Source organism: Lagopus muta, chromosome 8 (genome assembly GCF_023343835.1).
Source record: "Lagopus muta isolate bLagMut1 chromosome 8, bLagMut1 primary, whole genome shotgun sequence".
Taxonomy (NCBI): Eukaryota; Metazoa; Chordata; class Aves; order Galliformes; family Phasianidae; genus Lagopus; species Lagopus muta.
Window position 1 is genome coordinate 6986834 of NC_064440.1, and position 26278 is coordinate 7013111.

Sequence of the window (26278 nt, forward strand, 5' to 3'; positions counted from 1 at the left end):
TCTAATTCTTGATTAATTTTTGGTTGGCTATTTAATACATTGTTTGGTTAACTAATCCATGTAGCTGTTTGTAATTATTGCCTTACTATAAAATCATCGTAATAGAAGGTTGGCTGTTGTGTTGGTTTTTTTTTGTTTTCTTTCCAGTAGAATAACAAGTTATTTTATTATTCAAACAGGGCTTACTTCCTGCTGTTTTCAATAAGATTTTTAATAAATATGTAAATTTAAAAATTAATTTACTGCATACGTTTGGCAGCATGATTCTTGAACTGACAAAAGTTTGACGGATTGTAAAATTATCCCCCCTAAAAATCATCAGTCATAGTAAACAGAATTTATCAACCCCTAGTAATTTTACAGCTTTTTCTTCATCTTATCTTCTGTTAGGAACTCACTTAGAATTGATTATAATATAGTATATTTCTAGAACCGTAATTCATTCATAGATTAATTAGATTTTAGGTTAATATCCCATCATGGTATGGGACATGAGCCAACAGTGTTTTTCAGTTGTTACAGAACTGCAGCAGAGAAACCTTGATTACTATTCCCATGTGGTTTAACTGCCAAGACTAATCACCAATCAAATTCAAACCACATAAAATGGAACATCCTTCATAGCATCTATTTTCTAGCTGACTTATACTGTGGACTCTTTATTGATATGACTGGATGTACTGAAATGAACTAAATGTTGCAAGAGAAAATTTCTCCTTCAGTTTGGTTCTGCAACGTTTATCTAAAACTTTTGCTCAAAGTTTTTGTGCCTCTGCCACTCAAATTCTCTGCCCTTCAGCAAAGATAAATTGTTTGCATAGGTTTAGAAAGTGCATATAAATATCTGTACTATTAGGTAGGATTTGATAGCAGATGAACCTAAGCACAAGTTTCCACTCTGCAATTCATGCTTTGCTTGAATGAGTACTGAAAATTGTGCAGATCATGATACTACCTTAAGAGATGGCAAATGCATTAGTTGCACCTGTGCTGTCCCTTGCTCTGATTAGGAGGGAACTTTTGTAGTCTCATTGCCCAGGATCAGAAAACAGCATGCAGATAGCTCAGCTGCAACAGGTCTACTGAGAAGGCAGCCTGCTTACAGCCTGTCCCTCTGCTGCCTCCAGGACTGCTTGCCAGTGCCACCTGTGACATGATTGCCTAGCTTCATCTTGTAAGCCGCATCTGTCAGTGAGGTAGGGCCCAATTTACCTCCTAATATAAGACGGTACACCTGGGGAGCTTTGTTAGTTATTTCCAGAGGCCAGGTGTCACAGAAAGGGCAGTGACTTTTGGTTTGATTCATTCGAAGTGAAAAAGTCCACTGGCAGGGAGTTCAATTGAAATCTGGAATGGAGAGAAAAATGACAGGTTCTAAACAAACTCTTTTGTTGGAATGGGGTTAGGGGTTAAGCACATAATTAAGACTTTTTTTAAGAATAAAGAAAATCTATAGTTCTGCTTGGCGAGAGTTTGGAAGAGATGTCATTCTGACGTGCATGCACCAAGTACACATCATATGGAGGTTCCCTCCACGGTGACCGAATGTGCAGTCTTGCAGAAGGGGACTGATGGGTCTGGAAAGATTGTTTTTCTCTTCCCAGCTGTCCTCATAAGAGACTAAAAATGAGAAAAATGTTTTCTGTGAAGCTCAATTCTGAGTTTAAATGACGTTTGTGAATCATCTTTAGAACTTGTAAGAAGGACATTCCCCTCTTTTCCTCTGCAAATCTTCCAGCACAGATTTGTACTCGTTGAACTCACCTGCAGATATGGCAGCCCTATTTGTGCATATGACAAGCTAGTTCTCATAACTGGGAGAACTATTACTACTTTGTGTCTTTATACTGCTGATTCACTCTTGGTCCTGCTGCTTAACATCCCTCTGTCTTGATCTGCATCTTCTGTCCTTTTGTCCCTAGCTCAGTTGATGTACCTTGGGTATTCAGAGGTAACCTGAAGTGAATCTGGTCCAGAGCTCAAAAGAGAGGATTACTAGTGTGGAAAATTACTACCCACTGCCAACTGCCATTTGCAGTGTAAGTCTTGAAGAGCAATTCCGTTTTCCATCAGTATGCTGGGTGACTGACATGCAGATATTACAGGCCAGGAACTCAGACATCACTAGAGTGAGGAGATAAGTGCCCTTGTAATTACCAAAATAAATAGTCTTGTTCAAAAAAGCCAAAGGTGGGGGATGAAGACAGGTAAGAACACAGCTAATACGTAGGAACAAGAGTCTGAGAATAGCTCAACCATACAGAAAAATGACCCCGATTACTGAAAATGTCAGTGAAATTACATGTTGTATGAGTATGATCCTGCATTTACTGGATTTGAGACTTTTTTTTTTTTTTTTTTTTTTTGCTACGGTCTAATGTTGGATAGAATTTGTCTAAGAGCTCAATTTTGCATTAGCTTTCAAAAATCATTATTTTACTATGCTTTTTCCCCTCCTTGATGCTATTCTAATTGGATGTCTCAATTGAAAAAAGATTCCTCCAAGCCCTTAGTCTAGGCTAAAACTGTAATCCATTGTTTATAAAGCCCATTCTTTGTTGAAACAAGCATCAATGCCTTCATCAAAATAACTCCTCAGCAGGAAAAACCTCTTTATACTAAAATATTGTGTGGTAAAATTAACTCTGATGGCTGATCAGTGGAGGTGAGGACCACATTGTTCCAATAACGTTCAGCAGGTTATCGCTGACAAAATGCCCCTAAAAATAAAGGAATAGTATTGAATTTAAAATGTCTCTCATGTCCAATAACTTTGTTGCCAAACTTATCTTTCAGCGTGATTTTTTTTTACTGTGCTTTTTTTTCCCTTCGCTGAAAAATAAGTACAATTTTGTTATTGAACTCCCTCCGTGAGTAAAGCTAAAAGGATCTCTGAAAAGTAAAGCAAAGTATCCTCTGCATGCCTTGTTCATGTTCAGTCTCTTATGTTCTAAAAACTGAGGATCAGCTTCCTTTCTCACCATGGATGCCTCTTCCTTAATGCCATGTGATGAGCCTCGGGTTGCAGTGAGCATTGCTTCTAGTGGGCATGTTCCTTCTGTGAGAAGCATAATTGGTCATTCTACCAATGTGAACAGAACCAGGTCCTGATTATCTTCTGGAAAAAGTATGTATTCAATTTATTTTCTTTTTAATATATCCCCCTGAACACACTTGACTGAGCACCTGTATATTACCAATGTAATTACCAGTTTCCAGGGGATTATCACAGAATCACAGAATGGCCAGGGTTGGAAGGGACCTCAAGGATCATGAATCTCCAACCCCCCTGCCACGTGCAGGGCCTTTATGCTTTATTATGCTGCCTTACAAAGTTTTAAATAAACTTTGCCCACACATTGCTGATCCACCCTGTGGCCATTCTGATGCTTTGTGAGACAACAACCATATTTGTGACATTCCTTTCATATTGAGCAAAAGGTAAAAGGTTAGACTTACCTTACCTTGAAGTTGGGACCTGAAAGTTCATCTTTATTAAATTATGCAGAAGTTCAGAGAGGGTTTTTATATGCCTAATCAGGTCAAACAGTTTTGTCCTATCAACATAGAAGTCATGTTCTTTGTAAATTGTGAAGATGGCATTCTTGGCATTAGAGTGCTGAATGCACCCAGTCGTCTCATCACTTTGTGAGAACTGTGCTTTTAAAAGCACAAGGCACAGTTCACTAAGACATTTTATCATGTAAACCACACGAGGATTCAAGCCAGACAATGTAAGTCTCAGTTCCTCAGTCCCCTGTTCATTAAGCAACAGCTATTTTCTCCAGATCTGCAGCTACGAGTTATACACGGTTCATGCTAATCAGCTTTATTTCCTCTAAGGTAATTTTCTTACAATTCAGGACCATCAGGAATGATCTCCTAAAATTTAAACATATTTCTAGATTGTTACACTTAAATACATTGGGTGAGCTTTGGTTCTGTTTTGTTGTTTTTATATTACCCATAAAGTCAAATGTGGTCAGTATTCACCCATGTATATATGGCTTTCTCATACACTGCTGTGTGAGACTAATGAGCTTAAAAATACTCCATATCAATACATCTTTTTTTTTTCCCCAAGAAAATAAGTTAGCAAGTATTGTTTATCTTGAAAATCTGATGATGTTTCTTTGAGAATGTCATTTTTGTGCCATCGCAAAATATCATGGGGTTTCTGCTCAAGTGGGGAAAAGAAGTGTGATTCATTATTTCAATAATTATTTTACTGTCAATTGAGAAAATAGATGAAGGCTTCTGATGATATACAGGGGAGAGCAAGTCTTAACTTATTATTGAAGGTTATGCTTTAAAGAGAAAGAAGTTCAAACGTCACATTTTTAGCTCAGCTGTGATACAGCAGAAGTCTGTAATACAGCAGAGGTCATGCGGTTACAGCTTTCACCTTTGTAGTCTCCTGCATGTGGCTGTGTGACTGCTTTCACTTCAGAGCGTTACCTGTCCACCTGATATTCCTATCAGTCTGGTTAAATGAGACTTACTTTCCACAGTCTGCCCTTGCATTCTGTCCTGGCCGGCTGACAGAAAGCTGACACACGATAGAAGACCAAAGTGAGCCCTTTTTGTGCTACACCTTTCTACATGGCACAAAAATCTGCAGACCAATGGTGTAACACCATAGAGAGGCTGCTTCAGATCTACTTCCAGTCCCAATATATACCAATATATACCTGATCAGAACAGTGCTCTGCATCTCAGTGCACCTTACTGAACACATTATATATGAGCGCTCTATGTAATGCTATAATCCCACTTAGACCCATTGTGTCATAAATACAAATTACAGGACTGCAGGATATCTAAAATGGTAAAACTGAATGTAAAGTAATAAGCAATGGCTCTGTGTGATCAAGTTTGCCTTGAAAGTAAGTAGACAAAATAACAAATAGAACTTTTAAAAAGGTAAAAATTTAGAAAATTGTTCTCACTGACAATAAAATTTCAACTAATAACAGAAAAAAATGCAAAGATAATTTGTACTTCCTATTAGAGATCAGACCTAAAATGAAAGACCTTGAGTTATACAATTAAATATTGATTCTGTTGATCTATATTTAATTCTCGTAGCAATTTAGTTGCTTTTACCCAACAGTGTTTTGCAGTTATACTTCACTTGAAGCAGTGCCCTTTTTGCTTTTGTGTTAATCTAAAAACTAAATTGCCCAGTGCATGAGAGACGTAAATAAAGTTCATTTTATTCTTGTGTGTAACTGACTCTGAGCCCCTTAAACTGCTGGCTAACTAAACTTAGACAGCTGGAAAATGCATTTATCCTGCAGAATGGTTCATTGCTAATTTTGGGCTGTGGCATGCCTTATAAGCATAGCCTGACCTGCAGGCAGTCGGAGCTTCTGCATGTGACTGCATAAAGGAAGAAATGGACTTGCTCTTGCTTTCCTTTCTGCATGCCAACTGTGGAGTCCTTTGTACCCATGAACTAGTCTGTCCTACTGTGCACCTTCTGTTAGACCTGCAAAATCCTCCTGCCATTCTGCACAGCTGTGACTAGTCCTTGATCACACAGCACTGAAAATGCATTCTCCCCACATGTAACCTCTCATTTGTAAAGTTTAAGAAAAATCTATTTTGATGTATTAATGTAGAAATAACACCTATTTATACTGTATCAGTGGAGCTGCAGGCTAGTTGTGTTTTCCTAATTTGCTGTGCTTGAAGTGACATGCCAGATTTTATTATATCGCTAATGGCTTTTAGTTATTCCCTTTAGGATGATGCCAACAAGGAAAGCATTATTCTGATTCTGACTCATAAATTTATTTTGAAGCGATGTGACTCGTGATGAATGTCTGTATTATGTCAGGTAGAGTTTCTCCTAACAACCAGTCGGTGCTCTCAGGTGGTATAAGGCATCCCATAATGACTAGCTCCAGAATTCCAGGTGGGAAGCTCTCCACTTACACAGAATAGAACAAATGCTGCCCCTGCCTTGAGACCATAATGGTGTGGGTTTTCTATCCAAACATGAAGTTAATACAAGTAAAATGAGCTGTAAACCGATCTGCTTTAGGATGATGGGCCATTGATATTACAAAGACACTGTGAAAATCCTTCCTGAATTGAACCTATTCTGGCTTGGGCCAAAATCTGTGACTACATCTTTTCCCTGAATTTAGGAATTCATAAATGATCATGCTGAATGCAGTAAACACTTTATGTATTCATAGAACAGGTGCAAAATAGTCACCAGCAGAGTCAACACCTTCGGGATGAAATGGCTTTAAGTGTTACTTCTGAGATCAAGAACACACTGTTGGTCCCATCTTAGCCCTTCTGGCAACACTCAACAACATACTATCTATCTCTCCTATGGTGATAAAAGCACCTGTTCATTATGCAGAAAGCCATGGTAAATATGGGAAAGGTTTTACTGAAGCCCAGGACTTCGAGGCTGGGTGCTCTGTATGCTGTTACAAAACTCACCCAGTTCTCACAGATACAAAATGTATGTGATCTGCTGCCAAAATGTTCCTTATCTGCAGGAAAAAAACTGCTGTGACTCCCAAGTGCATTAGTGAACTATCTGCTGTAAAACGCACAAAAGTAACATCTTTGGGCCAGCCCCTGTTCTTTGCTGTATCTGTATCTGCTGAAGTCATAGCATACCTTCACAGACAAAACTATATATAGAGATGCTATTCAACAACATGCTTATGTGATTGATCAACAGATTCTAATAGTTGTTTTGGTTTTGACTTTTGTTTAATCTAGCAACTGTTGCATCTGCTGTGAAAAACAGGAAACAATGAAAGATGGATCTAAGTAAATGTTCTAGTAATTCTTCCAAGCTGTATCTATAGTAACTAGAGAAAAGATTCTTAAAGAACCAGAACTGACATTTGCTGTGAGGCACCAAGTTTACAGAAATTATCAGTGTCTTTTCACCTCTAGGAACATACATAATTTTGTTACCGTGGAAGCAAAATGACTTGCTGATGAAGGAGATGCGTACATTAGTTTCATTGCATAAACATTTTATTTTTTCCCATGGAGCTCAGGATGTGAATGAGTTTTCTTCCACATGCAAGGATTGGAATGTCATATTTGAATTTTATGGCTGCAAGTATGTCGTATGAATTATTATCCCAAATGTGTTTTAACAGAAAATTTAGTAGATTATTAAAGTGAGCTGTAGTAATAAAATTGCAAGATAAGATCACTCTTATTGTATCAGATATCTGAGTACAGTTCTAGCATATTAATATTCCTTGCCTAAATGTCCTCACGTTCTTGTTTAATTATCGAATTAGCAATAATTGGTGGTCCTCGCTCCTAGAGTTAATACAATGCCTGGAAGTGTATTGCATGCAAGCAGACTACCTCAAGTGAAAGAAAACCTAAGTATTACTTTCCAGATCGTGAGCATTTCTTATACATATTTGCATAGTATTTCAGTAAGGTGTCAAAGAAAGGAATGAAGAACTTTTTTTTTTTTTGACAACTGAGCGTGAAGTCATGGAAAAAGAACAACTGGGTGTCCTAAAACAATTATTGTCTCTAGTTATTTTGCTATGACTTTAGTTTTTTTCCCTTTGTTGCTTTACCTCATGTATAGTAGGTGCTACTACAATAGTAGCACTTGCACTTACATGCATGAAATTTGTGAGTCCCATACTATTCACTACTCTGTGTATCTTTTGCCAGTGGGTTGCACTGATGGGCTACATTTCGGTTCACTTCAATTTCATTTGCTTCAATGATTTTACATAAAATTTGTAGAGTTCCCTGTACTTCTCTGCAGTTTCTCTAATAAATTTTATTAACTGTTAGCTTCATATTAAATGACAAACTAGGATGTGATTAAGCAGGATTTTAGTCTAAGCAGTACATGTGAAGTATAATAAATGATTGATACTGCTTGTATGTAGAATATACCAATGAGTTCATTCCAGTATGTCCTGTGATTCAGATCTATCCTTCAGCTGGCCAAAGATCCATTCTTATTGTGAGTCTTCATCTGAACTGCTCTGTACACCAAACATTGTAGGTCTCTCCAGAAAGCACAAATATATATTTTATTGATGCTGTATCTGAGATTTTTCTCATCTGATGTGTACAGAAGTGAAACAGCTGGTTGGACAATAATATGTAATATTTTAAATACTAAAGATAATAACTTTTCAAGCTAAAGTTTTTAAGATAAATTTCTATGAAAGGGTTTAAATTTGTGTTTGTTACTGCTACCAAGGGTAATATTCCTCTTTTTCAGAAAATACTATCATTCTAGAAAGTGAAGATGTAAAGTCAGAATCAAATATGATGAACCGAATGACTTTAGCATCTCCTACTGCTTTACTTAAGCTTGTTTGAAGCATTTGATATCAACATACTAACCAGGCCTTGTTAGTTTATGAAAAACAACAAGATCATAATGTCAACAATCATTAGATTGGCATTTTTATATAAATATCCATAAAAACAAGCAATCCAACTATGTAGCAAGGTGTCCCTCTTGCCCAAGACTTCCAAGGACAAGCAGCCCCTCAGGCATGAAGTGACTTACTTGAAACCTGGATTTTTCCAGAAACTCTAATGAACATTCACAGCTGCAGACCGAGTGACGCACAGCATCCATACATCTGGCCGTGTTATGTTCTCAGTGTGCTTAGACTACCATTTCACTTTCTATCTAAACCAAAATACTAATGTCCTAGACTGACAGTAATTTACGGATGCAGTCCGTGTTATCTAATGGTAATACTGGAAATGAGCAATGGCTTGCACTCTGACAGCGTATCTCGAAACTCTCGCATCTTACCTCTCCCAGCGCCCTATAAAATGTTGAATGTTATCTCGTATTTCTGTGATAATGTTATCTGTAAGAGCAGTTAGTTACAGAGACTTCGGAGCACCCTGTGTATGGAAGGCAGGTCATTTTTATTGAACTGCTCCCTAAGCTTTTCCCTAACTATTCCTTGGTCAGATCTCTGATTGAAAATGCCAGTAGGTAACAAAGGGATAAAATTGCTCTTGTATAATCCTACTGTGAGTTTTTAATATAATGTGCTAATACATTGTCCGGTGTTCCAGCAGAATTACAGCACTTCTCAGAGTAGGCCTGGCCAATATCTGATTGATTCTGGCCTGTGGGGATTGGCCCTGTTCACTGTAATTTCCTGTCTTGTTGCTTTCTTTTCTATCAGAGAGGGTTTGGGTTCATGGAAATCAATAGGCTTATACATGCAAAATGTGAGGTTATTTTCTAGCAACTTTCATTTATGTCTGTAAGTTATGGAAAATGCTGTTTTCTCCATGTCTACCTGCCTTTTTTTTTTTTTTTTTGGCGGACTCCAAATTCTTCTTAGACAAATACCCATTTAAACATAACCCCCAAAGTATTCTTGGAGAAGATGTAAATTACTGTGAAGATGCTGAAGATGCTTAATACATACAAATCTAGGATATGTACTTTAATGTTAGTTTGGAGTCTCTTGGAGTCCTCAGCAGAAGCTATGAGACAATCTTAGCTTTGAAGCTATGATTTATCCTGAAACGGGCATTAATGTTCCATTTAATTACAATGGAGATTTAAGTATCTAATAATCTATTTCTTCTAACCCTGTGAACTTTGGAAAGATGGTAATTAACGGTGTAGTAGAACAACTTTCTTTTCTAAGAAATATGTTTCTAATACTTTTCTCACTTATTACAGAAACTGAAGCAAACTGAAGAAACAAAAGATTCTCAGACTAGATTATCTAGAATTTCCCTGGAGTCTCTCAATAAATTTAACAGCAATAACGTACTTCTATTAGAAAAGGAGAAGAACTGCCTGAACAAAGCTGAAGGACAAAAGGAAGAAAGCGGAAAGAAGGAAGCATCTTCCTTAAACAGCTCCGAAAGGCAGGACGCGGACAATTTGGAGTCCCTGAGCGATTCTCTGTACGACAGCTTCTCCTCTTGTGCCAGCCAAGGCTCTAACGACGTGTGAGGGCGCTTTCAGCCGGCTGCAAAGGGAGCACTTACGGAGCTGCGAGCGGGCAGTGAGTGCGGAGTAGGAGCAGAACTCAGCCCGTGTCACTGTGCCCACGGCAGGCTGTTCGCAGCTTTGGTCTTCGTGACGCAGCAATAAGGAAGGCAGCACCGCATTTGTCTCAGTACAGGAGACTCAACGCTCCACACAAGTGACTACACAGAGAAAAGTCTTAATTTTGCACTTTTATGAATATTTGTATAGGTGTAAATATTTTGGAAAGATATATTTGTAGGGAGAGATGACAGCAATAAATATTACGTTGGTGCTATGCTCCCGTAATGGCAGATTACTGACTTAAATTGATGTTAATATTAACCAGAAAAGTTAGTAGATTTTTTTTTTTTAAAGATTTATACTTATTCTGGTCTTAAAACTATGTAGAAACACTGTTTGTCCATAAACCTGAGCCTAGCGAATCATGTGTAAGGAACTTTGCAGACACCTTTTGCAAAATATATTTTTTATTTTTAGTGCAATTCCATGCAAGCGCTCTGGGGAAAGGTGCATTTCGGCTACAGTGTCGCCACAGGTGTCCTATTGCAGAAGGCGTTTACTTTCAGCATGGCGAGCACCCGAATAACGGGGCGGTGCTGCTGCTGGCGCGGAGTGCTCAGCTCACGTGTGGGCTGGGAAGGACGGGGTCGGAGCACTGCGCTGCTCTCCACCTCCTCCCATCATCGCTCCCCATCCGTTCCCGAATCTTGTGCTGTCTTCTGTCCCCGTTTTGTCCTCATTAAACCGTCAGCTCTGCAATAGTTGGTGGTGGTGACGCGTGAGGAGCGGTGGGCACGAGGCAGCGCCGCTCAGCCGGGCGCCTGTTTGGCGGGTTTTGTTTTTCTACAGAGGCTGTTTATACGTGAGGGAAAGTCTATTGCAAAGGTTCGGTGTATTTTTTCGAGATGTGAAGTATTTATAATTGCTTTTTGTACAGCGACCTGTGAACCAGATATATTTGGGCTATTTCTGACCCCGCGGTTTCTCCAGCACCTGTTAATCTACGAAACGATACTGTATCGTCTGCGTTAATACTTCGTGCAATTTGTTCTAAGTCATTCCGCTGTAAACTCGCGTCGACTTTGAAGAGATTTTCACCGATTTTCTTAAATAAACCTCCTCCTGTGCACGCGGGGCTGCGGGAGCGCGTCCCACCAACGGCCGCCGCTCGCGCCCCTCAGCGCGCGCCTCGCGCCGCCAACGGCCGCCTTCGCGCTCGCCCCCTGCGGCTCCAACGGCTCCGGCCGCTCGCGCCGCCTCAGCCGGGGCGGCTCCCAGCGGCGGCCGCCGACGCCCCTTCTCTTTCTCCCTCCGCCTTCGCGCACAGGTGCGCGCCTGCGGAGGAGGCGGCGGGCGGCCCCCCGTCTCTCAGGCCGCGGTTCCTTTTCGGGGAGAGGGCGACGCCTGCCAGAGGGCGCTGGGAAGCGCCGCGCCCGCGGGGCCGCCTCTCCCTCCCCGAACTTTCCCGTTTCCCGTGCGCGGGGCGGGGATCTCCGCCGGCCGCCCCGCTCCGCCGGCGTCACATGGTGCTGAGGGAGGAGGGGGAGCCGCCCCCCGGCCCTCGAGTTTATTCCAGTCTCGACGCTCAACTCCGGCGGGGCCGGGCGGAGCGGCATCGGGCAGACGCTGCTGCCCGCTTTACGGCGGCTGGGAAGCGGCTCCGAGCGCGGCGCGTCCCTCCCGCCGATGCCCCGCCGTGCCCCACCGCCGGCCCGGCGGCTGCGGGAGGATGCGGCTCTTCCTCCTCGCCGCTACTTTCTGCGGACTGTGCCTGGCTCCAGGTAAGAGGTTCCGCGCCGGCACCCCGAAGGCGAGACCCCTGTGCGGAGCCCGCTGCCCCGACCCCGTCCCGCGGCGGAGCGAGGCGCGATCCCCGGGGGGATCTGAGGGCTGCCAGGGAGCGGCAGCTCCGCGCGGAGCGCCTCGTTGGGGACGATGTACCGCAGCCGTAATCGCGCGTGGCAAGATAGTAATTAAATCATTTGTCATTAATTAGTAGCTAAGTAAAGCCGGCGGCGCGGCTAAGAGCTGGAAAGCACCTCCCGGCTGGGCTGCTGGCCCGCAGCGCGGATGGTTGCGGCGCGTTGCGCTGAGGGCACCGGCGGGGCTGCAGCCGGAGCCGGGCGCGGGGCAGCGCTGCGCTCGGGGTTTGTGCCGCCTGCTGGTCGCCGCCCGCCCCGCGCTGGGACCGGGCGGTGCGAGGCGTTTGTGCCCAACTCGTGCTGAGCAGCGATCAGTAACAAGAAATAGGGAACGGTGAGCGCCTCTTCTGCACGTGTTGATTTCATTTTTATTTCCTTATTATTATCGTTCTGAGTGAAACTCCTATCTGTTCCAGGTTTCGGTTTGCAAATACAGTGCTACCAGTGCGAGGAGTTCCAGCTAAACAATGACTGCTCCTCTCCGGAGTTCATTGTGAATTGTACAGTGAACGTTCAAGATATGTGTCAGAAAGAAGTAATGGAGAAAAGTTTTGGTAAGGATTTAATAGTTCAGCTTCTGTTTGTGGTGGGGAGCATTTGTTGCTTTTTGCTCCACCCATTCATAGTCTGCAGCTCCAGATGAGTTTCATAGTCCCACCAACAGGGACTCTGCATTTAATTTTTCACACTTCTGATTGACTTTGTGACTCAGTGTTTAATTTTTGCCCTTTAAAATTGGTGTAAAAACTGAAGGATGTAAGCCAAATGTTGGTAATGCTGTTAATACACACAGTCTTTGGGGTCTCAGATCTAGTTTCCCTGCATTGGGAAATTAATAACAACAAGTTAGTTTAATCTCATTACAGTTAATTACATGGGTTTTTTTTCCCCAAGAGAAAGAAGAGAGCATTAAATTAGTAATTCCCTCCCTTCTTTTATTTACTTTAGCAATTCATATACTCTGAAGGTTTGCCCTATCTGCTTTGCTTTCATCCATAAAAGAAAATATCAGACTAAGAGGGGAGAAGTATATTGTGAATGCTTTTTTGGAGTTTGGGTTGCAATGGGAGGGCACAAATGTTTGCACAGTATTTGCCGTACTCATTTTATAAGTCTGAAGAGGTTTTGCCCTTACTGTAATTAATACTGAGCTAGCATATTCGGAGATGAATTTGTTCACAAGGAAACCAGCTGCAGTTCTGCTTGTAACCCTACTGTTTCATGAGATATGCCATAATTTGCTTGTTTTTCAAGTTCCTCCTTGTGGAAGTAATCTGAGAACCCTCTTGGTTTTCAGAACACCATGTTGCTCAGTAGCCTTTCACAGGTGTAGAAGGCTGCAGCTTGATTAGGGACCTGTGGGGGACGGGGAAATATCTGCACGAGTTGGAGTTCCTGTAGCATCCCACTCCTGTTGCAAATAGCTGTTTTTAGGTCTTAAGAAGTGTAAGGTATCCAGTGCTACCTCAGTTTAGATGTGACCGTTACATGGAATGGCAGTTTTTGGACTTGAGAACCTTGAGTTAAGGGGTACCTGCTCCCCAGCAAAAGAGCCCCCAGCTGAGGGTGCAGCTGCAGAGCATGGAGGTTGGTGGTGTAAAGGACTGTTGGGCTGCTAAAATAAATGAGGCTGGGTCAGTCCTTCTTCAGGGACAGCAGAGCCCCTCTCTTCCTTGCTAATGAGCACAGTCTATGTCTTGAGCTTAATGCATGCTCTTTGCATTTGGAAACCATTCATTAGTGCTTTCAAGATGCTCACCCATGATCTGTTGCTGCTTGTGCTGGTAGTCACAGATGACTGCATTAAGAATAATACAGAAATAATGATGATTGTTGTTAACTGCCAACAGTAGCTGCACTGCTGGCACTTTGTTTTGTCCTGGGTAACACCATCCACAGTTCTGTTTCTGAGCAGTATACAGCTCTCCAGCAGAGAGAAAAAGATACACGTTTGAAGAGAGATTAGTCTCTTTAAACTGCATGTTATTGCAGCATTTTATTTCAAGTTTACTTGTAAAAGATAGCACTGATATGAGATAGTTTATGGCTTACAAGGTACTTTGAAAGTCTGAGTGTTTCTAAATGAGTATTTAAAAGCTTTGCTACCTGCACACTAAAGAGATTCAATGGTAATTTTAATAGGCTTGAATTGATGCAGTGGCAGTGTGATGTGCAATCAGTGTGGTACGTAGGCATGTGTAGAAATACCTCTCCTTAACAACGGTCACTTTTCTCAGTTCATTCTTAACATCTGTGTGTGTCTGTGTGTTTATATTTTCAAATATCGCCCTCGGGTCCTTTGTGTTTCAATTCAGTACCATCTCAGAATGCATCAGCCTGCCAGAAATGTGTCTGTAATCTCTCTCTCTGGGAGTGCTGGGAGAGTTCTTTAAGTCAAGAACACTGCTCACATGTTCAAGTGCAATTCTTCTCGATAAGTGTGTGCACACACCTGTGGGTGGTCAGCCATGTGCCTTCTCTCAGATTGGCAGGCAAAGCTGCAGCCTGGCCACTGTGACCGTGGCATGCTGAAAATGCTGCTTGAAACTGGTTAGATAGATTTCAGATGTGCAGGGATACATAGCTTGTCCTTATTCCTGTGAAGAAATTGATTTGCAACTTGTTTCTGTGCAATTTTGTACCATCTCTAAGCTGATTCTTGGATTTTCATTTTAGGAGAGAGCTAGCATGCAGTGCATAGCAGGTACTCCTGTTTGGTTTTATTTAATTTATTTCCATAAGTGCAGTCCTTATTCACTTTAAGTTAAGAGATTGTAAACTTCAGCTAGTGAATAAATGACAATTTTTAACCCAAGTATTTCATACTGAGTAAAACTTAAGAGTGCTAGCATGGTTTCTCTGTTATTCTGTCAGTTCTAGAGAGAATTGGCTGTAAAACAGAGATGATTCAGTTCATCATCCTTCTTTGTTTTTTTTTTTCCTAATTGATATTTAAATGGGAATAATACAAATGCCTTCTTCTCACAAGTTTTATTTAATAATTCATTCTATGTCTACCATGCATCTCATAACTTCAGCTTTCAGTGATAAGCAACAGTCAAAGAAGCCAAAGTGTTTCAAATGTGGATTTTAATTTATAATAGACTTGTGTGTAAATTTTCAACCTGTAATATGCAATAAGAGAATTTGCATTTATTTGACAATGCAATCTCATAATTAAAGTTTTTCCTCTTCACTAGATACAGTCAGAGGAGTATAATTTAATTTTTGTAGACCAACCCTTTTTTGTGCTTAATAAAACATAGCTGTGAAAGTAAGCAAAACATTAAAAGTTTGTTTTAAACTGTACTTGAATGCAGTACACTGAGATGTAGTTTAGGGTCTGAGTCAGTAACCTGGTGGCCCATCACCCATCCCCTGTAACGTGCTTTGCTCTGTTTGCCAGTGAAGGCGGTCACTGGCTTCGGGGTGCTGGTGTGCCTACAACCTGGTGCCCAGCTTGCAGCCAGTGACTTCTTTCTTACGTGTTTGGTTACACAGTGATGCTTCTTTCATTCAGCTTCATTTCTCTATTAAAATTCCTGCAATTCCTGCCTCTATGCAAGCTTTTTTTGCCTGCATTGTAAATAGCTCCTTATGCCTGATAGCAGTGAAGTGAACCACTCCTCCTTAGTCCCTATAGTGTCAGTGCTTGCAATACTACTGTGTTCTCTCAGCACGTTTTCAGTTTCTGGAGAAGCGTTCTCACAGAGTGAACTTCAGCGCCAGGTAAGAGACGCGTAACAGCAGCAGAGAGTCTCTAACCCAGAGCTTAAAAAGCATCTGTTGTTGTGACAGCCCCTGATGGGAGTAGCTAGCAATGCAGGTTTTAGTCACTGGTGTTCTGAATTAGCTGGGCGGCTGTGGCATCCCAGCTGTTCTATTATTAGGTAGGAACTTGCTTCATTGCACAACTGAAAATGATTTGAGAATCGAGCAGTAATTAAGCATGCATCTAAGTGGTAACGTGAGCTGGTGTAATTCTGTCTTTCCTGCAAAGATTGCTATGGCAATTTACATTTCTGTTGCGCTTTGGGGATCTGTGAGTATACAAAATTAGAGAGTTTGTCAAGAAAATGACAAAATATTTGTCTCGCTTAAGCAAAGTTGTGTTTAAAAATTTTGCTGGGGTAAGTTTGATGCAGTTGTGTTACCGTTCTGCTCCAGTGGGAGATACAGAAGGACAGCGTTCTACTTGAGAAGTAGAACCTTATAATTTAACATGGTAAATTAATATCTTAAATATATACATATAGATAGATAGAAATGACTGCTTTCCCCTTGAAGAGGGAAGAATGGTGAGTGTGGGGCATGGCACTGAAGGCCACGTCAAGTAATTTTTGTCCCACAGAAATTAACCTAAGGGCTACGTTTGTAGTGTGTTCTTTAGCTGGAAATGCAGGTGTTTGGGATCAGCATAAATGAAGTGTCTGACTAAGTTCTTTTGTACAGGGACTCCCCTTGCTTGTGGAATTCCCCATGGCACGCTCCATCATCGTGCTTGCCTTTCACCTGTCCCTCTCTAAAGTTTTAACTCAGTTATTTACATCTTGCTGCATTTTGGAATATATGCAGGAACAAAGAAGTCCCATGGTGTATTGGGATCGGGTGGCTTGTATTGATGGTGTGCATGAGTCTATAACGCACACGTGCTGTTATACAGATGTCATAGGAAACATACTGATAATGAAGTTTACTGAGGGCAGGAGCTCAGCCTACTGAGCATTAAAGCTGATCTAAAACCTATTTAGGGAAAAATGAAACTTGCAATATGAATAGCTTAGAAAGGAATTGAGCATGAAGGATGAGACCATCAACCCAGAAAGGCAGCAAATGCAAATCTCACAGAGCTTACTGTAAGCAAACCTGCCTGTGTGGATATTCTGAGCAATATACCTTGTGCTTAATGTACTTGTAAGTATACTTCCACAAAATAGGTTTTTACTGTTTTGTTGGTTTTTTTTTTGAGAGGGATATGGTGTTTTTTTTTCCAGTAGTAAGATTTGATATTTTAAGGCACCTGTATATATGAAACAAAAATTGTTTGAGGTATTTGCAGTGGATTTGGAAAACAAACTCATTATTTCCTATTGATCTGCAATAAGACACTTCTTCCTGGCTTGCAATGGCCTTTCACATGTATTTACACTGTATATAATCCAGTAATGTAATTAAAGCAATTACTGTAATTGTATGCTTTAGAGTAGTGCATGGGAGTAACAAGAACAAGATGATTCTTCCACTGTTGAGTTGCGCGTATTTCTAGCTCAGTTTTGGCTACCCAGTCATCTGATTTATCAGGCAGAGGGAACTAAAGTGTCTTAAGTTGTGCCCTTACATGGCCTATGTTAAGCACTTTACCTGTGATTGATTTATTAATCTCACTGCGTTGCTGCTGTGCTTAAGTTGCTGTGTGCATGGCTGTTCAGGATTACAGAAGCACACGCTCTTCTCTCCTTTCACTCACAGCACCAGTTAGGACATACAAACTGCATTTTTGTATCAAGAGTAAATTACATTCTGGTATGCACGTATTGACTAAATGATTTAAATAGCAAACAAAGTTTAATGTCTTCAGAATAGCTGTAGCCATTAAAGTTTTGCAGGTAATAACAGTATCCCCAGAGCCTGATCAGAACCAGTGAAGAACATCCACTGTTTTTTCTTCACACTCTCTTTTGGTTAGAACATATCAAAGCAACTCAAAAGAACTTGTGATATTGCACTTGACTTTGATTTTTAAAAACCTTTCTTTGGAAATGGGGGGAAAAAAGCTTACCATGTGACACTTGCCATATATAACATCATGCTTCAATCTGTTGGTTTTTCAGTGAAATGAAGACATAATAACCAACACTGGAAACACACAGTTCACTTCTGAAACTGACATGCATAAAAGACATGCAGTGTATGTTGTTAATTTGTACTGCATGCTGAAAACTTCTAGCTGTGGATATATTGCCAGTCAGAAACGCTGCCCAGATGCCGAAGCTTTCCTTGGTAAATTGCTTCTAATCTCTGAGTTGCCTTGGAAAACTTCCAGACATTTGATGAACTAAGGGTGTCAGCTGAGGAGAAATTATGGCCAGTATTTAATAGATTGCTGTTCTGACTGCCTTTAAACACACAAGAGTAACGGAGTTAACAGTTCAAGCAGTTTATGACTCGAAAGTCATCACAAATATTCGAGTGCAGAAGTAATGAAGGGCTGTACTATTGAAAGGAAGTTGTGCTATCTGGTCCAGTGAATTTCATTTTTCTCAGGATATGGACAATAGCTTTTTATGTTTTTCTTTCTCTCAGACTTGTATGAAAGGTATACAAATGAGTTTTGGGAGGATAAAATGCCCAGAGCCTGGTACCTCTTAAACCTCCTTTAAGATGTTTCTCTTGCATGTCACACACAAATGAGTCTTTGTTCCCAAAACCTTTGCTCTGCTGTGCTCCTCTTTGTCTTAGCTTCCAATGATCTATTAAAATGTGAGCAGATATATTTTAATTAGACCCAAATGGTTTTCATCTCCATCTTTCACTTGTAGACTGGACACATTTAAAGACTTGATGCAACCCATTTTGCCAGAGTGGCAGACTAGCAGTGATGCTTTGAGTGTGGGGAAAAAGATGTAAACAAACAGGTGAATCTTGTTCTGAAAGTAAGCAGGTTATAAAACTGTGGGTATAATATAACTAAAAATAAAAAAGGTGAATGGATTTCAGCAATACTGGCACACCATCATAAATGTAAGACATTCCGGTGCAATTGGTACTCAGCAGGATGCATCAAGACTATTTGCAAGTAACATTTGTTGAGTCTTAGTACACAGGTATATCACTTGAACATTTGTAGAAACATAAGGACAGAGGATTCCCAGTTCATTTACTCAGATAAGAGTTACATAAAGAAAAATGCTAATATGGGATCCTGAAAGTGAAGTCCAGGTTCTCCCCTCTTGCTAAAAGATAAAGTATTTTTTGATTGTGCTATCCAAAGCACTTCCTTTCCTGGTAGGAGAAAAGGATAGGTGATGGAGGACTGAACTTCCTTGAAGTCTCGAAAGATTGAGAGATTCCATGTGCTAATGCTTGCCTCTAAGTTGCCATTAGTGAGCAGAGATATTAATTCAGACAGTGGAAAACAAAGAAATTAGGTAAGCAGGTGAAAGCTGAGCTTTGACTTTTGGTTTGTTGCCTCCTATTGCTTTAAACAACAAAAAATAAAGACGATGATACCAGCATTAGCAGCTGTACCTAACTCCCTCAGTCTATGCAACTCTACATAGCTTAATGCTTTGCTTCTGCTTTGTGATGCTACTTTGTGCTGTTATTCTCTTTATTAAAGATGCAATACCAAAATTGGAAATGACTTACAGGGAGGTATCATAATAATGCAAATCCTTGTCAGTCAACAGTTGTCCAGTTTTCTCCTAACACAAGTTAATTCAGCACGATGACATAGCACTTGAGGGTCAGAATCAAGAGTGCAGTCTTTCATTGTCAAAAGCCTCCTATTAGTTTTCATGAACAAGTTCAAAACTCTGAAATATAGGAGTATTTGTGAGCATAATGAGTAAGCTTTTATAGAATATTATAATGAAAATAGGCTAATATGCCCAGGTAGGTTCTGTTGGTTTTGTTTTCTTTCAGAGTGATACACTCCCTAAGAGTCTAATTGCATGGATATGCTTTTATCTTGCCTGCTGAATGCATCAAAGGAAGGAGGTAGGAGGAAATAGCTGTGGTCCTAAAACAAAGGATTAAACATCAGGAAGCGTGTCACCTAGCTTTGTGAAGGAGTTCGGGTCATTTAATTTCAGTGCCTGAGTTTCTTAACCTAGAAACCACTGTTTATGGGTGCCCATAGTATATAATTAGTTGTTTAAAAGGCAATTAGTAAATTTCATGAGAATTTCTAGCAAGGTGCAAATTATTTATACCACTCGTGAACTCCAGAGAAAGCTGGGAATATGGGATAGGAGGAGTTACTGTAAGGTGAAACGTAGAGGACGTGGCTGGATATGGTCACAGTGCACACCAGCTTAAACTCATTTTCTTCCTAACACTGCAGTTACAGTCGTAACTGAAAGGAATCAACTTTCCTGACATAGATTGTTTTAAACCAATATAAACACAGTCCAGCTGAAACTATGAGTGTTTGTGACGTGTGCTTCCACAGTGATTTCTTTTCAACATCAAGTCACTTCTGGAGATATTTAGGGCCTTACTAAATATTGCTAATTGTTTATCTCTAGAGGACAAATGACAATAGGATCTGCTGCATCTGTCTCTATATGAAGTACACGGAAAGGTACCAGCAAAGGAGTAGACAATTATAACTGCAGAACTGCTGAAGATGGACATAAAAACAAATATGAAAACTAAGAATTAGAACTTAGAAACCCATTTGTGAGAATTTTAAAACCAATTTTCAAGTTTACTGATACAGCAAAGTCCGGAAATAGTCACACTGTATATTATATGTACCTCAGTAACGGATGGATATGAAATGTTTACATGTTGCTGTAGAGTAAGTTCTCATTTTAGCTTTCAGCATCCATCACAGATCTTTCATAATTCCTACTGGATGCCGAAGGTCCCTCAGCTGGAGGGTAAGCAACAGTTTAGGATGAGAAGGGAAGGATGGCACATATAATCAAACATGCAGTGTGGTTAGGCAGACAAGGGATCAAGTTGAAGCAAAACAGAAAGGAAAACTTGAGGGTTTACCAGGACCTGAAAATTGGTGGTTGTGAAGTAAGGTATTCCAAGCCTGCTAAGGGGATTTTGTGGCTGCTCAAGGATGCTTACTTGGACCTTCATAGGACCTGAAGCTTCTTCTCATGCTCCAGAATGTTCTGTCTGATGCGGCAGGCATGCTGGGGCTATGCACAGAATGTGTGGAAGGCGTTGCAGAAGACGAATATGGCTTTATGCCTACAAAGCTGGATATTTATAAACACTGTAGCAAATGTTTGGGGGCTTTTTTTATTGTTTGCATTTGTAGATGTTTTTGTTTTACTTCTGCTTTTTTTTCTGGTGGGAGTTGCTAGTCTCATCCATTATACAGAACATTTGGCTTGGAAATGTTTGCGTTGGGCTAAACATCATCACCTACTTTGATGCGAGCTAAACTTGCAGCTAAGAGTTTTGTGGCCATGGACAGTTCTGTGGTAATAAAAGTACTGCTGTTTCCTGCTGCAATGTACCCGTTCAGGAAATAGCTTAAGACTTGTTGGGTCTCCAAGTGGGAAGGTGACTATCTTCTTTGGAAATGAGGTCATGAATCTTTGAATTGTATCCTAGCTCCCTATTTTGGCTTCAAAGATTGTATGTGTTTGACTGAAGGAGTCTTGAGAGTACGGGTGCCAATCAGAGCTGTTTACAGGATTATGGTGGGCTTTTTGACTGCAGAGGTTTGCTCCTTTTTCTCTGTACCTTCTACAAAAGAAGAGTTTGAGGTGCACAGTAAGTCTTTTTTTAAAGAACTAAGAAAAAATGTTTGGGTATTCAGGTGCTTTTTGCATATGGTCTAAGAACTAGGTGTTACGTCAGCTCTTTTGGTTGTTCTGGAGATGTGTTTAGCTGCTAATGTTTAGAGGACGTGTACTGGGCTTTGCAGACAGGGCACTCAGAAGAACTTTAACTTTGTAGATTTGAGTAAATTGTAGTCTGAATTGTTTGGTGCCATCATGTGCATATGGCTAAAACTGAGCACCAGGGGGTGGATGCACAGAGCTAAGCAGTGGTTAAACAGTGGCTTTGAGTGTTATGCCATAGTTCTTGGGTGTGTGTCTGTGTGGATGTAGATAGGAAAATCAGTACTAGAAAGGAGCTATGAAAACGCCTTCAGACTTGTATTTTCATCACTTAAGCGTATGAAATAGGGCAGAAATCTTACAGAAAGATGGTTTAGGCCTTGATGCTTTCAAAGTGTACAGCCATGCAGAACAGACAGGAGGGTAAGGTTGGCTTGCTTAACCTAAGAGTAAAATGTCAGTGCTTTGTTTAACCTCAGTGTTGGATTTTTTGTTCATTTTAATGCACTTAGCAGTAGGCACATGTGATACAACAGAAGGGAGAGGAATATTGTTGCACAGATACTCTAACCTAGTCTTATTCCCTAGCTTCTTCATATTTAAAATACATCTTGAGCAAACTTCACAAACCTTGAGGCTGAAGTGAAGGAAAATTAATCTGTCAGTAGTAGATATTTCATAGTAAAGCATCTTTATAGTACACACACAAATACATAGCCCACACTGCTGTCAGGGCCCTGCTAAATTGGTGAGAAAGGCTGGGTTAGTCGGTACTCAGCCTTCAAGAGATGGAGCACAAATGTGGTAGCTGAGTAGGCAGCCTGCAATGACACTGTCCCAGTAAAAGCACAGTGTAAAATGTAAAGCCTCCTTGCCCAGTCAGCAATTCAGAACGCTCTGAGATAGAAGCTCTTTAAAAAAGCTCAACAACGTATTTCTAGGTGATGCATTAATGAAGATACCAAGCTGATTGCTCAAGCAAGAATATCCAGTAATTAGTGGTTATGTCTGTAGTATGAGCCTCATGAAGCAGATAAGCACTTTGAAGCACTGCCTGCCATTCAGGCTGCTGGTGGCAAATGGTTCTGGAAGATCTCAGAAATAGTTTCAGAACTGGATCAGTGTTACCATAAAACCCTGCAAGAGCAGAGTATCAGTAAAGAAGTCCTTGAGACATAAAAGCAATTAATCTAGACTTAATGCAGAAAGGACGCTGACGTCCTGCCGAGCTCAGGGAGTGAACAGCAGTAGCTGGGGTGTATTAACCTGCAGCTGGAGTGAGGAGATGGTGTTTCTGGCACAGAATCACAGAAGCCAGTTATGCCAATTGATTTTCTACCACAACTAAGCAGGAATCATAATACGGTGGGAAGGAGGCTTAGGAGTATTTTCTGCCTTTACTTATTTCATACTATTTAGATTCCTATTTCTTTCACACTCACAGTAAAATATACATATATATATGTGAAATCATGGCTGCAGTGTTTTTAAAATGTCATTCTTGTAATGTTGTCTTTTCTCCCATTAATCTTCTATGCTTGTTTTCATTATATCTTGCCTTAAAGGTACAGCAGAGCTACAAGAAAAGCACAGCATTTCATTCTGATCGAGTTTAGTTCATGCCCAATGCCTCATAAATTCTAGGAAGCATAATTAGTGGATAATGACAGTTGATTTGTGAGCTCAAAAGGATCCATCAGTACTTAAAGGAAAAAGTTAGCACGTGGAGGGCATGTCTCAGCCACACAGCTATCAAAAAACTGATGGTGCGGACTTTTTTATGGAAGTAATTTGTTTCAATTTGGATTATTAGAGCTAGAAATGGGACTAAACAATTATTGGTGAGTGGAATTCCCAATTGGAAGAAATATCTCACAGAAAAGACACGAGAAGCATTACAATATGATTTTATTACTAGTTAGATTATTTTCTCTATTTAGGCATGAACACAGTCCATCTGTGCATGAAACCCCAATGCTGAAGCCACAAAACACTGATCTTTGCAGGAACGTTGGGTTTTGACTTCAAAAAGAGCTCAGGATTATTCTGCGCAATCTATCCTGGAGAATGGAGCTGCTGTAAATGCACAGCTACGCTGCAAGAGTTGGATCTTAGCAGGAGAGGCCTCCTGGATCTGTCTGGTGAACACAGTGCGTCAGAGTGCATTATCTAATTGTTCACTGAGCGATTCTCATGGCCTAGCCTGCTGAATATTGCAAAGTATATGATACCGCAGGGACTTCAGTAAATCACTTAGTATTGTGAGAAGGCCCTTTCCTGTGAAAAGGAAATGGTAGGAAGAGAGTGATGCACAGAACAATGGGAGTAGGAGATCTGCCAATGTCAAAAGCTTTTTGCAGGCGTGATCAGGGGAGAGCCAAGACTTGCCACTCATGCGGAAGATGCGGAATGGCTGAGTTAGGTGAGTCTTTAGCTGTAGGGAAGGAGCAGAAGATGAGGTGCTTAGAGGTGGGAAGGCAATCACTGTGCTTAATTCCACTGAGTTCCTTTCTCAGGAGAGAAAGGGGGAGAAAAAAGGTTGATCACAGCCATGGGGAGGTTCATGTCTGTCTCAGCTATCAGAAGACTTTGGACAAAGTGCCGGATCTTTGTGGGAAAGGTGAGCCTATCGGCAGCACAGCTGAGGCCCTTTGGCAGTGGTTTGTCAGCAGACACAACTCTCTTCTTTTTGCAAATTCTAACAATAAAGATTGTGCCTCTTGATCGCTGTGCATTTGCTGCTACAGTTAGAGCAGTGTGCACATCCTCCTCCTCCTTGAGGAAAGACTCTCCCTGCTGTGCTGATTGATTGAAGCTCACTGCACACCAAGAAAGATTTAACGCTGTCTTGAGGGCGTCTCGTTGTAAGTTTAACTTGACAGCCCTAAAGCGCGTTTCAGAGTTTGAATTTGGGGCAGGAGGGAGAGCACAACACAAGGAAGCCTCCGTTATGTCTGGATGCAGCAATGTTGTGACAATACAAAAGAACTGCTTTAATTAAAATTGTCTGAAGACAGGAAATCTTTCTTTTTGAGCATAACCCAAATAAATGGTATTTTGCTGCTCTTTACAGCACTTAGTAGTGTGGTGGCAGTTGCTATTGCAGAAATATCTACTGCAATGTATCGCAGTTTGTTTCTACAGACCCCTCCCTGAAGTCCCCCTGCAGGAGGTGCAAGTTCAGTACCCATGGGTTATATTCTTCTGTTGCTCCTTTAAAGTCTAAATCGTTGTATTTAAAAACTTGGTGGAACCGCACAACCACGCTTCAGGTAGGGGAGGCACTGTTGTCTGAGGGAATCCTGGTCCATGCTCATTAAGAGGGAAAAGAAATCACTTTGAGAATCCCGTGTTCTAAAGGAATTATGGTTTTTATTATCCTTAAAAATGTATCTTTTTTTACAAACACAAGGCAATACTGGCAGACTTCCTTTTTATGTATGTTAAAATGCTTTTATAAATAAGGCTTTCAACTCAGGAAAGCCATTTCTGTCAAAATATAAGCTTTTGTTGAACTATTAAGCCTCAAAGAGTAAGAACTGAGACCACCTGGAAAAGTACTGATAGTCAGCCTCCTTTTGCTGTTGGTAACTTGTCTGGGTAACAGCGGCAAGGAAAAAAAAAATGACCAAAATACAAATTAACAACACAGAAAACTGTAATTATTCAGACACCTTCATTCAGGTGTTCAACAATAGAAATGACTTCAGAATTTACTGCATTCCAGTTGTAGCTATTCAAACAGCATGTTCCGAAAGATGAGAAATTCTGTTATAAAAGGGATGTTTTGATATACATTATGTGAATCACGTTTGTAGTGGTTTGTTGGTTCCAACCAGAATCAAATAAAAGAAAAATCCCAAACGTGGTGGCCGTGGTTCTCCTGCAGTGCAGAGCTGTTTGCTGTGTCCCAGCCGAGCTGTGTGGCTTAATCACCAGCATTGCTTTGGAAACGTAAACTGTTCTGCAAGAGTTTTCAAGTATGAATCATAAAGGAAAGCTATGCTCATGTCAAGCTAAGTAACCTTTGTTCTGTGCCACAGGAATCATGTATCGCAAATCCTGCGCGTCTTCAGCAGCGTGTCTGATAGCTTCTGCTGGATACCAATCTTTTTGCTCTCCAGGGAAAGTGAACTCTGTGTGCATCAGCTGCTGCAACACTCCGCTCTGCAATGGACCCCGGCCGAAGAAGAGGGGGAATTCTGGTGTGAAACTGAGGGCACACATGATAACCACCGCTCTGCTCCTTAAATTATCTCTCTTGTTTTTGTATTGCTAAACTTCGAGCAAGTTTCTTGTCCTGACGTAATTTATTCTATCTCCTCCTTTCTTCAAAGACACTGCAATTATTTTTATTTGTTTTTAAGTCTCTATCAACAGCGAGGGAAGTTCAGCGGCTGTGGGGAAAGAGGCTGATACTTCTGGCAGCTAATGCAGAAACCGGAACACAGGAAGTTCCATCCTAATGCGAGGAAGAACTTTACTCTGGAGCACTGGAACAGGCTGCCTGGAGAGGTTGTGGAGTCTCCTCTGGAGATATTCAAGACCCACTTGGATGCTTTCCTGTGTGACCTGCTGTAGGGAGCCTGACTGAGCAGGGGGGTTGGCCTCAATGTCTCTAGAGGTCCCTTCCAACCCCTAATATTTTCTGTGATTGTGTGATTCTGTGAATTCTGTTAGCAGATCGAGATTTTTTAAGTGCACACTGGAAATTCAACAGCAGGATACGGAACTCCTGTTCTTTTTGCATAACTGGAACCAAATCCATTGTGTTATTAAGATGTAGTCAAGTCCTTGGCCACTTCAGTTCACGT

General features: G+C 41.0%; 2 protein-coding genes across 12 annotated transcripts in view; both read left to right on the forward strand.

Annotated features, from left to right (window-relative positions):
* The window catches only part of NCKAP5 (NCK associated protein 5), a 362852-nt gene extending 351690 nt beyond the window's left edge, over window positions 1–11162 (forward strand). For 10 of the 11 annotated variants that reach the window (XM_048953741.1, XM_048953742.1, XM_048953740.1 and 7 more), the window contains one exon: window positions 9692–11162. In XM_048953741.1, coding sequence (XP_048809698.1) covers window positions 9692–9970 — 279 coding nt within the window. In that variant the 3' untranslated portion in view covers window positions 9971–11162. Of the gene's footprint in view, window positions 1–1922; window positions 4377–9691 lie in introns of those variants that run through there. The other variant, XM_048953751.1, reaches the window with a different exon arrangement.
* Window positions 11163–11274: 112 nt separating this feature from the next.
* On the forward strand, window positions 11275–25745 carry LYPD1 (LY6/PLAUR domain containing 1). Its single transcript, XM_048953765.1, has 3 exons — window positions 11275–11790; window positions 12348–12485; window positions 25508–25745. Exons 1-3 carry the CDS (start codon window positions 11739–11741, stop codon window positions 25741–25743), a joined length of 426 nt encoding a protein of 141 aa, XP_048809722.1. The 5' UTR covers window positions 11275–11738; the 3' UTR covers window positions 25744–25745.
* Window positions 25746–26278: the final 533 nt, after the last annotated feature.

Excerpts from the sequence above, each read along its gene's own strand:
- LYPD1 (XM_048953765.1), top strand. The coding sequence starts at position 11,739 with ATGCGGCTCTTCCTCCTCGCCGCTACTTTCTGCGGACTGTGCCTGGCT. Across the intron at positions 11,791-12,347 it reads CGGACTGTGCCTGGCTCCAG|GTTTCGGTTTGCAAATACAG; the intron begins GTAAGAGGTTCC and ends TATCTGTTCCAG. Across the intron at positions 12,486-25,507 it reads AGTAATGGAGAAAAGTTTTG|GAATCATGTATCGCAAATCC; the intron begins GTAAGGATTTAA and ends TCTGTGCCACAG.